This window comes from Stegostoma tigrinum, chromosome 8 (assembly GCF_030684315.1).
Source record: "Stegostoma tigrinum isolate sSteTig4 chromosome 8, sSteTig4.hap1, whole genome shotgun sequence".
Classification (NCBI taxonomy): domain Eukaryota; kingdom Metazoa; phylum Chordata; class Chondrichthyes; order Orectolobiformes; family Stegostomatidae; genus Stegostoma; species Stegostoma tigrinum.
Window position 1 is genome coordinate 101,588,202 of NC_081361.1, and position 14,504 is coordinate 101,602,705.

The 14,504-nt window shown below is 41.7% G+C and overlaps 1 protein-coding gene across 1 annotated transcript in view; it reads right to left on the reverse strand.

Annotated features, from left to right (window-relative positions):
* Positions 1 to 6,877: 6,877 nt before the first annotated feature.
* The window catches only part of tyw3 (tRNA-yW synthesizing protein 3 homolog (S. cerevisiae)), a 39,071-nt gene continuing 31,444 nt past the window's right edge, over positions 6,878 to 14,504 (reverse strand). The window contains exon 6 of the mRNA XM_048538915.2: positions 6,878 to 13,170. Coding sequence (XP_048394872.1) covers positions 12,975 to 13,170 — 196 coding nt within the window. The 3' untranslated portion in view covers positions 6,878 to 12,974. The remainder of the gene's footprint in view (positions 13,171 to 14,504) is intronic.

Consider the following 14,504-nt stretch of genomic DNA (forward strand, 5'->3'; position numbering starts at 1 on the left):
TGCCCCTTCAGTCTACTGGAAGGTGTCACCAACAGTGTTACCGAGCAGCACCTGCTCAGCAATAAGAGATAACAAAGTGTGGAGCTGGATGAACACAGCAGGCCAAGCAGCATCTCAGGAGCACAAAAGCTGACGTTTCAGGTGTGGACCCTTCTTCAGAAAGGGGGGCGGGGAGACGGTTCTGAAATAAATAGGGAGAGAGGGGGAGGCAGATCAAAGATATATAGAGGAGAAGATAGGTGGAGAGGAGACAGACAAGTTAAAGGGGTGGAGGTGCGGCTTGAGGTGGGAGGAGGGGATAGGTGAGAGGAAGAACAGGTTAGGGAGGCGGAATTCGAGCTGGGCTGGTTTTGGGATGCGTTGGGGGGAGGGGAGATTTTGAAGCTTGTGAAATCCACATTGATACCATTGGGCTGCAGGGTTCCCAAGTGGAATATGAGTTGCTGTTCGGTCAGTTCGCAATAAACAACTGCACCTCCCAGTCACGAACCATTTCAACTCTTCCTCCCATTCCTTAGATGACATGTCCACCCTGGGCCTCCTGCAGTGTCACAATGATGCCGCCGGAAAATTGCAGGAACCAGCTTCAAAATCTCCCCTCCCCCCACTGCATCCCAAAACCAGCTGGTCAGCTACCTTCTTGAACCGCTGTAGCCCGAGCTGTCAGCTGCATTTCTTACATTTCAACAATCACTTTGTGAAAATTAATTCATTGACTGCAAAAATTCTCTGAGAATGTTTGAGGTTTTGGAAGGTGTTTCTTTTTCTTTTATTTTGCACAGTGCAGTGATGACACATAACAGGTGAATGGAAAGTTTCCCTGGTCAGAGTAAGGTATTGGCTTCATTCATTCAGCACCACACAGAGTCCAGCACAGAACCCTCTGCACAGATTCTGAGCCATCATTAGATTCAGTCACTTTACTGGAGCTTAGTGGAAGTAAATTGCCAAGAGGAAAGCCCTGACAATTGGGATGCAACCAATTAAATCATTTCTCCTCATCACTGAGCTTGGCTTGGGAATGGTGCCATTTGCATTTGACTTACTAATGGCTTCTAGCTGGCAATTAGCTAATGAGAAATGATTACTGAGTTTGATCAGAAACCCTGAACTGGAGCATCACTGGCACGTGCCTGGACTTTAACATGATTCATTTAATCCTGACTAAGCTAAGCAAAAGAACACAATAGGCTTCAGAACAAGAGACTGCGTCTTTAACTACTGAGATGATGGGATGACATGGGTTGAAGGAAATGCTCATGCAAGGCAAGTAGCTAATAGCAGAATAGTGACATCACAGCACAAGGAGTTGGGGAATCAGAGGAAAGAAATGTTTAGTGATCAGATGAGTGAGTGCTTTGTTTGTCCAGATCAGGCACAGGTCTTGCAACAATTTCTGGTTATTTTAGATCATTGTCTAATGCAGAGTGGCAGGTCAGGCACTACAACCTCATTGAATGGATATTCAACTTGTATCCTTTCTTCTTATTCACTTAGGAAATGTGGGGATTGTTGGCTGGGCCCAGCATTTATTGTCCATCCCTAGCTGCCATTGAGAAGTTGGTGGTGAGATGCCTTCTTGAACCGCTGCAGTACACCTGCTGTAAGTTGCCCTATATTGCCCTTAGGGAGGGAATTCTGGGAATTTGATCCAGTGAGACTGAAGGAACGGTTATATTTCCACTTGAGGATGGTGCGTGGATTGGATTGGAGGGGAGCTTGCAGGTGGTGGAGTTCCATAGCCAACATGGCTTTGTGCATGGGAAATCCTGTCTCACTAAGTTGATTGAGTTTTTTGAAGAGGTGACAAAGATTGATGAAGGTAGAGCAGTAGATGCTAGACTCCAGCAAGTTATTCTATGAGGTTCCATGTGGTATACTAGTTGGCAAGGTTAGATCACTTGGAATCCAGGGGGAGTTAGCTAATTGGATACAAAATTATCTCAAAGGTAGGAGACAGATGGAGCTGGTGGAGGGTTGTTGTTCAGACTGGAGGCCTGTCACCAGCAAGGATTGGTGTTGGATCCACTGCTTTTTGTTATTTGTATTTGTGATTTGGATGTGAATATAGTTGGTATGGTTAAAAAGTTTGCAGATGATGCCAACATTGGTAGTGTACTGGACAGTGAAGAACATTATCACAGAGTACAAAAGGACCTTTGATTAGATGAGTCAATGGGCAGATGGAGTTTAATGGAGATAATTGTGAGGTTTGCATTTTGGAAAGGCAAACCAGGGCAGGACTTATACAATTAATGGTAGGGCCCTAGGGAGTGTTGCTGCACAAAGAGACCTAGGGGTGCAGCTGCATATTTCCTTGAAAGTGGAGCTGCAGGCAGATAAGGTAGTGAAGAAGGCATTTGGTATGCTTATCTTTATTGGTCAGTGCATTCACTATAGGAGTTGGAAGATCATATTGTGGCTGTACAGGACTTTGGTGAGGCCACTTTTAGAATACTGCTTTCAATTCTGGCCACCCTGCTATCAGTAAAATGTTGTTAAACTTGAAATTGTTCAGAAAAGATTTACAAGGATGTTGCCAGGAGTGGAGGGTTTGCACTTTATGGAGAACAAGTTGGGGCTATTTTCCCTGGAGCATCGGAGGCTGAGGGATGACTTTATGGAGGTTTGTAAAATAATGAAAGTCATGGATACAGTAACTAGCCAAGGTCTTCTTCCCAAGCTAGGGGAATCCAAACTAGATTGCACAGGATAAAGGCGAGAGGGGAAAGATTTAAGAGGGACGCGAGGGGCAACTTCTTCACGCAGAGGGTGGTGCATGTGTGGAATGTGCTGCCAGAAGAAATGGTGGAGGCTGGTACAATTACAACATTGAAAAGGCATTTGGATGAGTATATGAGCAGGAAAGGTTTAGAGGGATATGGCTCATAAGCTAGCAATAGAACTAATCAGTTTAGGATATGTTGTTAGCATGGACGAGTTGGACTGAAGGGTCTGCTTTCAGGCTGTATAACTCTACTAAAAACAGAAAGAACTGCAGATTCTGTAAATCAGGAACAAAAACAAAGCTGCTGGAAAAGCTCAGCAGGGGAAAGTGAAAGAGAAAAGTGAAGGTGAAGGAGAAAACAGAATTAACATTTTGGGTCCAGTGATCCCTTCTCAGAACTGATGGTGGCTGGGAAAACGTCAGTTTATATGTAGAAAATGGGGAGGTGCGTGGGATAGGGAGGAAACGATAGGATAGGATAGAATCCAAAGAGAGAGAGAGAGACAGTTGGACAGACAAAGGAGTTGCTAACGATCAGGCTGGGAAGGGGAGTAGTTGTTAATGGGGACTGTTAGTGACTAACAACAGGGGGAGTGTAGTGGCAGGTTAAGTGGTAACAAGGCCTGGTGTGTGGGGTGGGGGGCTGGGACATGGGAGAGCTTAGGCTCTCAATATTGAGTCCGGAGGGCTGTTGGATGCCCAAGCGGAAAATAAGGTGTTGTTTCTCCAGCTTGCATTGGGCTTCTCTGGACACTGTTGCTGTTGCGTATAACTATTATTCTATCTGCTGCCCTTCTCCTTCCAGATGGAATTGGTTTTGGGTTTGAAAGGGATTGCCTGAGGTCATTTGGTGAATGTCTGCAGTGCATCTTGTAGGTAGTACAGTCGCTGCTACTGAGCGTTGGTGGTGTAGGGAGTGGATGTGTATGAATGTACGAACAGGGAACAAGAATAAGCCACTCAGCCCAACGAGCCTGCTCCACCATTCAATGAGATCATAGCTGAGCTGATTTTAACTTCAACTCTTGATCCTTGCAATAGTCTTACATCCCCTTACTCATAAAGAAACTACCTCCGTCTTAAAAATATTTAACGATTCTGCATCCACTGCCTTTTGAAGAAAAAATGTCAAAACCCTCCTGAGAGAAAAAACAAAACATTCCTCATCTGTATTTTATGTGTGCCCAATTATTTTTAAACAGTGACCCCTCAATCTAGACTCTCCCACAAGAGGAAACATCTTTCTGCATCTACCCAGTCAAATTCTCTCAGGATCCCTCATCATCCTCTCTGTTGAAGGGTCTAGGCCCGAAACGTCAGCTTTTGTGCTCCTGAGATGCTACTTGGCCTGCTGTGTCCATCCAGCTTCACACTTTGTTATCTTCTCTGAGAATCTTATATGTTTCTGTTATATCACCTCTAACTCTTCTAAACTCCACAGCATTCCAGATATTAGTCTAGGAAACCTGGAATGAACTGTTTCCAAGGACCAGTTGTAGGTATGGTAAGCAGTACCATACACAGTACTCCAGATATGGTCTCACCAATGTCCTGTCTGACTGAGCATAACCACTCTACTCTTGTATTTAACTCCCCTCTCAATAAAACAACAATTTATTAGATTACCTAATTACTTGCTGTCTCTGCATACTAACTCACTTTGATTCATGTATTCGGATACCTGTGTCTGAGAGCTCTGCAAGCTTTCACCATTTAAATAAAGTGCAAATTTTATATTCCGTCTGCCAAATTGTTCAGTTTTGCATGTCTTCACATTGCACTTCATTTGACAAAGTTTGTTCACTCACTTAACCAATCTATGTCACTTTCCTACCTAACGTATCCATATGTAAATCTAGCTACCTTACCATTGAGCTCTTCATCCAAATCATTTCCATAAATTGTAAAGGGTTGAGGACCTATCACCTGTGGTTCACCCCTCATGATATCCTGCCACTTATTCCTACTCTCTGACTTGTGCCTTGTAGATGATGGACAGGCTAATGGGAGTCAGGAGGTGAATTACTTACTGCAGGGTTCCTCACCTCTGGCCTGCTCTTGTAGCCACTGTATTTGCATAGCGAGTCCAGTTCAGTTTCTGGCCAACAGTGTCCCCAGCACTAAAAATGTTGTTAGTCGATAAAAGTTGTAACATGTGGGGAACCAGTGGAGTAATTCCAGAAAGGTACAGATCTTCATGTTCACCAATTGGGGATCTGTTTGACAGAGTCCAATGAGAAGCTACCATTGGTGGCCAGGCTAAAATAAAGGGTTACACGGTTAGTGTAGGGGGATCGGTCTGGGTGGGGTGTTGTTTGGAGGGTCAGTGTGAACTTGTTGAGCCAAATGGCCTGTTTGCATAGCGTAGGGATTCTATTCTGTGGGCATAAGCAACACAGTGAAATGCTGTGAAGAATGTTAGGCTCTGCCAGCTGAGAGCATGCGGCTGGAGCTGCAGAGTGAATTTTCAGTTATTGAAGGGCAGCAGCTATTGATTTTCATAATCATCTTTAAAATAGGTTGAGGATTTCCAATTAATCAAACGACAACCAAACCTTTAGAAATGTGTCATAGGTTAATTGCTCCATGCGGGTTCACAAAGGAGACAAAATTAGAATCTGCTGGGAAAGCTTAGCAGGCTTGGGAGCGTCTGTGGAGAGAAGCCAGTCAATGTTTCAGGTTGACTGACCCTACGTTACTCGACCCAAAACATTAACTGTGATTTCTGCCCACAGATATTGCCAGACATGCTAAGCTTTTCCAGTAATTCAATTTTCATCTGATTTAAAGCATCTGCAGTTAGACCATAAGACATAGGAGTGGAAGTAAGGCCATGCGGCCCATCAAGTCCACTCTGCCATTTAAATCATGGCTGATGGGCATTTCAACTCCACTTCCCTGCACTCTCCCCGTAGCCCTTGATTCCTTCTGAGATCGAGAATTTGTCGATCTCTGCCTTGAAGGCATCCAACGTCCCAGCCTCCACTGCAGTCCGTGGCAATGAATTCCACAAGCCCACCACTCTCTGGCTGAAGAAATGTCTCTTCATTTCCGTTTTAAATTTACCCCCTCTAATTTTAAGGCTGTGCTCACGGGTCCTAGTCTCCCGCCTAACGGAACCAACTTCCTAGCGTCCACCCCTTCTAAGCCATACATTATCTTGTAAGTTTCTATTAGATCTCCCCTCAACCTTCTAAACTCTAATGAGTACAATCCCAGGATCCTTAGCCGTTCATCATACGTTAAACCTACCATTCCAGGGATCATCCGTGTGAATCTCCGCTGGGCACGCTCCAGGGCTAGTATGTCCTTCCTGAGGCGTGGGGCCCAAAATTGGACACAGTATTCTAAATGGTGACTAACAAGAGCTTTATAAAGCCTCATTACTGAGGGAGTGGTGTACTGTCAGAGGGTCAGTGCTGAGGGGGTGCCGCACTGCTGGGGGTCAGTGCTGAGGGAGTGCCGCACTGTTGGGGGGGTCAGTAGTGAGGGAATGCCATGTTGTCAGATGGTCAGTGCTGATGACTGTGTGCTTTCAGATGGAAATGTTAAATTGACACTCCATTTTGTCAAACGGGAGCTAAGAAGTGTTTCTGAGTTCATGAAAAGAGAAAGAGTGGGGAGTCCTTCTATGACTTCATTAATATTCATCCTTCAACCAGTGACAGAATACCAGATGATCTGTTGAAAAGCAGGATGCTGTGTGATGGAGCTTTCTTCACACCAGTGGCTACAGTTAATAAATAAGATTTATGATTTATTCAGGAAATTCCAGTTAGTTAACATGGTACATGCTTACAGTGAACTTAAATAATTGCCATAAAAATATTGGAAGTAAACGAGTTGCTTTACAAGGCCCAATGTCCATGTCTTTTCTTGAGTTGTTGCCTAGTTACTGCAACTTTGCACAAAATTGTCCCAGGGTACTGGCTGTAATGACTCGGTTATCACTGTTGCTTCCCTTGTGAATATTCCTGATTGCTCATAACTGTTGGAAATCATTGCTCAGAAACTGAATTGGAGTGGCCAGATATCCTGGGGCTACAACAGTAGGTCAGAGGCTGAGAAGTTAATAATTCACCTCCTGACGCCCCCCCCCCCCCCCACCACAAAACCTCTCCACTTTCTACAGGACACAAGTCAGGAGTGTGATGGAATACTCCCCACTTGCCTGGATGGGTGCAGCTCCAACAACACTCAGGAAGTTTGCGGTTTCACACTCCATATACAAGCGTCCACTCCCTCCACCACCGACACTCAGTAGCAGCAGTGTGTACCATTCACAAGATGCACTGCAGAAACTCTCAAATCTCCTCCAACAAGGTAATTTGCACATTGCAAATCCACAACTATCATCTGAAAGAACAAGGACACACATTTTGACTTGGAAATGTATCACTGATCCTTCATTGTTATTGTATCCACTGGAGATTCCCATCTAATGGCACTGTGGGTGTCCCTATAGCACATGGACTGCAGCAGTTGAAACTGGTGGTGAACTGTCTTCTTCTCGATGGCAATTAGGAATGGGAGATAAATACTGGACCAGTCAGCAGTGTACAGAGCCCATTAGGAATATAACAAATAGGTGCTTATTGCCTTCATATCTTGATTTTTAAAAATGATGTGGCTAATGGCATTCACATCCTATGAATGACGTTTTAAAGAAAATCTCGTGTGTTTCTACCATATCCACCTTTTCACTTAAACAAAATAGTTTAATGCTTTGATTTTCATTCACTGCAATTGTCCTCCACCAATTTATTGCCAGTGCATATTCAAGGTCAAAAAGCGAACATTTTTACCACCCAGTGAAGATTCTGTTACATACAAAGCCATAATTTTCTCTCCCCAACCCCCAATATTAATATATATTGTACAGTCTTTTACATAATTTTCTAGGGGTGACATATTTCAGCACATTGCTTGAAGGGAAACTTGGCTGACATGTGTTTTTTATGAAGTATCAGACATTGATGTCGAAAGAAACTAATTTATTAGTGTTACATTACCTCTCTGGTCTTGTTAAAGACATCTACAATATTAACCACATTCCAATAATGTTATAACTGAACCATGACAGAAAACTATAATCACAATTGCACTTGAAATTGAGTTGTAAAGTCAATTTCTAACACTCCTCCACAGCACCATTTGTCTTCTACTGCTTGCCATCCCCAAATCATGGGTTGCCAAGTTACCTTCTTTTGGACCGTTCTGCAAAATAAAACTCAAATCCCATAGCTAAAAGTTGCAATCTGTTGTTTCTCCACTTTCATTCTTTGATCTGGATTTATATAGCACCTTGCAAAATCACAGAATGCACCAAAACCCTTTGCAGTCTAATCAAGCTGCTCACCATCCTGACTTGGAAATATGTCACCAATCCTTCAGTATCACTGGGTCTAATTCCCTCCCTAAGGGCATTGAAGGTCAACCTATAGCACATGGGCTGCAGCAGGTCAAGGCAGCAGCTCAACACTACCTTCTCCAGGGCAACTAGGGATGGGCAATAAATTCTGGCTGTTGCCAGCAACACCCACATCCTATGAGAGTAGGAAAAAAAAACCCAGTTCCAATGACCCATTATAGTTCTCAACCCATATCATGTAGCCCAATCATCCTCATACTCCTTGCCAACTCAATGTCCACAATTCTCTCCAGGTGGATAAGCATATGGATGTTAATGGAATAGTGTAGGTTAGATGGGCTTCAGATCGGTATGACAGGTCGGCACAACATCGAGGGCCAAAGGGCCTGTACTGTGCTGTAATGTTCTACATGTCTATATATAATCCCCCAAAGTGACAATCAATCATTTCATTAGGTCCTGGTTTTTGGTGACTTTGCTTGTTTGATATCTTTATGTTATTCTGTGTCAATATTTTTTTTCACAAGTTTACAAAGTCCTTAAAGCTTGTTTTTGCTTTATATGATATGGGTATCACCAGCATTTATTATCCATCCCTAATTGTTGCTTATGTCCTATGCTGGTCAGAACAGGTAAGGACAGTAGACTTCTTTTCCTAAAGTGCTTTAGTGAATCGGATGGGTTTTTATAAGCAACACGTATATATTTAAGGTGCTTAATCCCCAATGTGTCAAAATTTCCTCTTGACATACTGTATATTTTCAACATTTGAGAGAGTGGTCAGGTTTTTGAATTTGTTGTTTTTGCTGTCAAGGTAACTTGATGACAAATCAACAAGCCATGTGTTAGTCTTGGGCCCATGGAACTTATTTCCTGGATTAAAACATAACTGGCAAAAGGGTCAGATGGGAGATGAGAATTTTAATTTTAATAAGTACACGAGTTGTTATCCAGAATGCACAGCATGAAAAGGTAGAAGAAGCAGATGCAGTGATAACTTTTTAAAAGGAACTGGAGCATTGTTTGAAAATGACAAAATTAAAAAAGTAGAATGAGCCAGAAAATAAAATTAGAGAGTAAAAGAAAATCAATCATTCAAAAAATCAGCTAAAGCATGAAGGGCGATATTCAGGTGGTTTTCTGCACAGTAAAAGGGTCACTACTTGAGAGAATGCTGCAATACAGGAGGCTCTGCACTGTCGTAGCAGCAAAAGCAGAGATGTGCTACACTGCTGGGGGCACCACTGAGGGAATACCATTCTACTGAAGCATCTGTACCAAGACACCACTGCACTGGTGAAGATCAAGCAATGTTTTTAAATAACTCCAAGTTACACTGCATGTATTGTGGAGACAAGTCAGGAATTCATTGGACAAATCAAGTATTGGAATAAGTCCAGGAACAGGAGAAGGCAATTCAGCCCATCATGCTTGCTCCATCATTTAATATGATGATGCAAGATTGAACATTTCAATGCCTATTATCCATGCTAACCATAATACTTTGCACCACTGGTGATCAGAAATCTATTTACCTTCCACTGCCCTCTAGGGTAGAGGATTCCAAAGACTCATTATCTGTCACGTTCTTGCCCAAATCCTCCTGAAAACATTTTTTGTTTTCCTCACAACACATTCCTGCTTAGCTCTATCATCTGCAAATGTAGAAATATTACATCTGGTCTCCATCTCCAAATTAATGATATATTTGGTGAACAGCTGGCCAGTGAGAAAAGCCAATTTACTGTCTGTCACAGGAAAGCCTGTTCACCAGTTTCAGTAGCCAACCTGACGCAGGGATGAATTAATGGAAATGGTTGGTCTTAACAATAGAATGAAAATGAGTTTGGAAACTCATCTCAGGGTCAAACTTGATGTTAAATTTGCGAACAGATTCAGACTATTGCTAGGGAGAGGAATGGGGTGATAGGTTTAAACAAGGTTTGAAAACAGCAGTTGTTCTGCTAATCTATCACTGCATCAGTGTCCAGTGCTATGCAGCAGTGAGACTGTTACAGAATCACACCATCTACTGGTTTAATAGAAAAGCATATAAAAAGCTAACTTTACTTCCTGGGAAACTCAGTAAATCTTACTCCGTTGGTGCAGTGCTGATTTCAGGGAATCTAACAAGTTGGTCAGGCTGCAGAAAATGATTATTTAAACTTTATTTAAAAATGTGGACAATACCATTCAAGATTTAAAGTAATTTAGTAGCTGACTGGACACCAGGATTAGTAATCATAGAGTATCTATTCAAATTACATGGAACAGTTTGATCATTTAAATTCAGTACAAAAAATTGAAAATGTAAAAAACTGTGACCAGTAAAAATGACAAGGCTCCTCTATTGTTGTAAAAGCTCAATTTGGTTTAACAAAAATACTTCTTTAAAAAGAAAGGAACCTGTTGTCCTCTCTGATGAAGGGTCTAGGCCCGAAACGTCAGCTTTTGTGCTCCTGAGATGCTGCTTGGCCTGCTGTGTTCATCCAGCCTCACATTTTATTATCATAGTGAAGGCAATCTATTCCTGCCTCCAGAAGAACTGTGCTGACAGTAAATGTTGGTCCTATCAAATGACACATACCTCCTGATGAATTGTGGAATAATATACTACAAAGAGGGCCTTATGGCCCATCATGTCTGTGCTAACTCATTGAACAAGCATTCCAAATAATTTTATTCCCCTACTCTTTTGCTGTAGCTCCACAAAATATTTCAAGCACTGATCCAATTCTGAAGCTACTGAACCTGCTTCCATCACTGGTTCAGGCAATGCATTACAAATCACAGCAACTCACTGCTTCAAAAAAAAAAAGCCTCATTTTCTCCCCCACAGTTTTTCTTCTGCCAATTCCATCCAATGTGTCCCTCTCATCATCGACTTTCCTGCCATTGGAAACAGTTTCACCTTCCTTATTCTGTCACATGCTTTTCATGATTTTGAACAGCCTGATTAAATCCTCTTCAACCTTCTGTGCTCTAACAACCATCCCACCATCTCCAGTCTCCACATTCACTGAAGGCCCTCAACCCGTGGTACCTCAAAAAACATAAAAAGGATAGAGGAAGAGAAAATAAATTCAGGTACAGCCCAAAAGTGAACAATTATATTAATGGCAGTATTTTGATTCAAATAAATAGTGCAACAAAAGCAACTTTGGCTTCTGTGCGCGAAAGCTAAGTTCATATATCACAACAAAACTAAGTAGCCATCAGCCATATGTTGTATACAAACAGTAAGCTCAGTATTTATTTTTGGAATTGTGCAGCTGATGTGTATCCATGGACTGCTATTTCCGACACTAAATGCCCAATTATCCTCATAATTGGAACAGTAAAAAGGTGACTGTCTTGTTGAATTTTAGTGAACCATCAAACCATCCAGCATGCTTCACAAAAAAAAAGAAAAAGCTCAAAAATGTCTTCAGCATTGTAAACAAAAATACAATAGTGGTTTATAATTCAAACCAGAGCTATGGTTTGACAATCCTCTGGGCTTTTGCTCCACTTCTGCACGGTGACGGACCTGAAAGGTCACACCTGCCAAATTAAACCAAATTACATAAATCACCAACAGAATTGACTCCATTGGCTGTGGAGTTGTGAAGGGTGCAATGCAAGCACCAGTCCTTCCTAGTTTTCTATTTTCACAATACTGGGACTCGTCAGGGAACATATGCTTCCCTTTTAAGTTTCACTCTCTCTCAACTTCTCCATGGTATCAGACTTTTTTGACGCCCCCTCACCCACATTCTTCTGAGCCTGTGTACTGTTTACGTTACCCATTTCCTAGGGGAGAATTAATCGCCTGTTACTGAGTTGTTCTGCTTGATTACATCACCACCCAATCTTCCTACAATGAACCCAACTGTGTTGCAGTCACCATTCCCCAATTTTCTTCTACTTTCCATTAGCTATTTGTTCCATTTCCACTGCAGAACTTAATCAAGCAATGCTTCCTTCCTGGTTGGACTGGACATGCAGTGATTTAGGAAGCAGTGTTGCGTGTATGCTGTAAAATAACATGTCACACTTTAACCTTTATTCATTTGGATATCTGGCTCCAAATATTGGGATTCCCTCCCTGAACTTTCCATCTTTTTAAGACATTTCTTAAAACCTAACTCTTCAACTAAACTTTGGTCACCTTTTAATGTTTCCTTGTAATATGGCACCTGATTTTATTTGATGACACGAAGCATCTTGCACTGTTTTACCAAATTAAAAACACTGCATAAATGTGAATTGGTGGTGTCTTAAAGGGCAGACAAAATTAATTATACTTGTTTTGCTGGGAATGCATTTGCAAAGTCAAGCAAATATACTACTTCCTGCACTAGATCTCACATTATTCAAGAATGAGAGTAGAAGCTGTTCAACCCCATCATGCCGTGGTGACTCACTGAAAGAGTCAATCAGTCGCACAGGCTTTCCCTTTTCTCATAGCCCTGAAAATGTTTCCATCTTTCAAGTATTTAATTTAAATATAACAAAGGAACATGTGAGACATACGTTATTTAAACACCTTCATCTTATGTTGCCTTCACCAAATGAACACTTGCAGAAATTTTCAATCAACATGACCTGAAGTGTCAGAGTCTCACCTAGCTAACGTTACTTAAAATGTTCAATTTGTTTTTAAATGTATAAGGATAAAATTTACATCACCAAAAAAAGTCTGGAAAAAAACAGACCCAAATAACTGGCGGGGGTGGGGGGGCTGCAGAATCAGAACTTTGATTAAATTATCTCAATTGTTGATGGATAAATTATTTTTGGAGACAGCAATTGAGTCCTTCAGGCTCTCCAACTGTGTTGTGCGCAAGGGCTGCCGTTTTCTTCAATTTCATTCCGAGGATTAAAACATCATGATCATGTGGTGCCCATCAGAAATAAGAGGTCACTCTCGCCATCACTGTTGGTTGTAATCCCACCATTTCCTGTGTCCTTCTTGGTAGCTTTCTGTCTTCTTCTGCGTTCGTACACATTGGCAGCCGTGCTCACATTTTCATCCAGTTGTCCAGCATTCTCTGGAGCACTTAGAGCAGCTACAATACCAGCATAAAACCTAAAATTCAAACAAGAATCATAATGGTGAGGAGGCGGTTTAATAAGACTTAAAAAGAAAAAGGTTGTTTCCACTGGCAAGAGAACTGATAATTAAACACCAAAGATTTAACTTCTTTTGACAATTATCAAGGTGGAGAGATTTTTTTTGAATGAGAGATTTGGACAGTGCTACCTGAAAGGACAGCGGAAGCAGATTTAATGACAATTTTCAAACAGGAATCAGAGAAATCCTCAAAAGAGGAAAAATTAATGTGGAGGAAGATGTGGAGAGTACAACAAATTGGACAATTCTTTCAAAAATTGTTGGCGATAGTACGATGGCCAAATGGACTCCTTCAGTTCAGTAAGAGTACTGAAGTACCCCATATAAAGGCACTGAGATGCTGGAAAACTCCACACATACCCACAAAATTATGACTGCAAATCAAAGATTTTAATTGTATCACCCTAATTTTTGATTTATTAAAACATTTGTAAGTCATGTGGCTTGGTGCTTTAATGTCCCAGTGTGTAATAAAAATCGGTGTGTCTGCTAATACCTGACTGCTGTTCTCTGCCACCTTATTACAGTGTGCAATTCCTTTAAAGGCTTATGTACATTTCCGTTAAAAATGACACGTTGTATCGTGATGTGGCCTGCTTGTTTTTCTTATGGCACATTTCTGATTGCTACATAGTTTACAGGAAACACCAGTTAAGACATGACTGAATTTGGAATTTTCTACGTAATCGGTTCCAATATCATAGGAGGGAAAGATAAGTAACTAAGTTGTTGGGATTGTTGAAAAAATTCAAGTTCAGGGAGGAAAATCTGCTATCCTTACCTGGTCTGGTCTACGTGTGACTTCAGTCACATGCCAGTCCAGTTGTGTTTTTTTTAAATTGGTTCATGCAATGTGCCTATCACTGGGTGGGCCAGAATTTATTGCTCATCCCCACTTGCCTTCAGGTGATTACTTTAACCTTCCTGAACCTCTGCAGTCCACTGGTGGTAGATGCACTCACAGTGAGGGCTGTTAGAAAGGTGTCTAATTGCCCAATGAGCTGGGTAAGCAAGAAACTTAATTGTAAAAGGAAAACAAGAGATAAATGTTTGCATTGTCAGTGACGCCTACGCCCCCAGAAAGAAATGAAGGAAATGAAACCAAGGTTGATGAGATCAAAGCGTTTTTAGAAGGCATTATTCACAAGGAATAATTTACAGAGTTGTAGGACTATGCTGGATAGCTCTTTCAAAGAACTGGCACAGGTAGGACAGACTGAATAGTCCCCTCTGCTGCACAGATCTGTGATTCTAAATTAATCTTAATGAATGGTCAACTTGCACAAGTT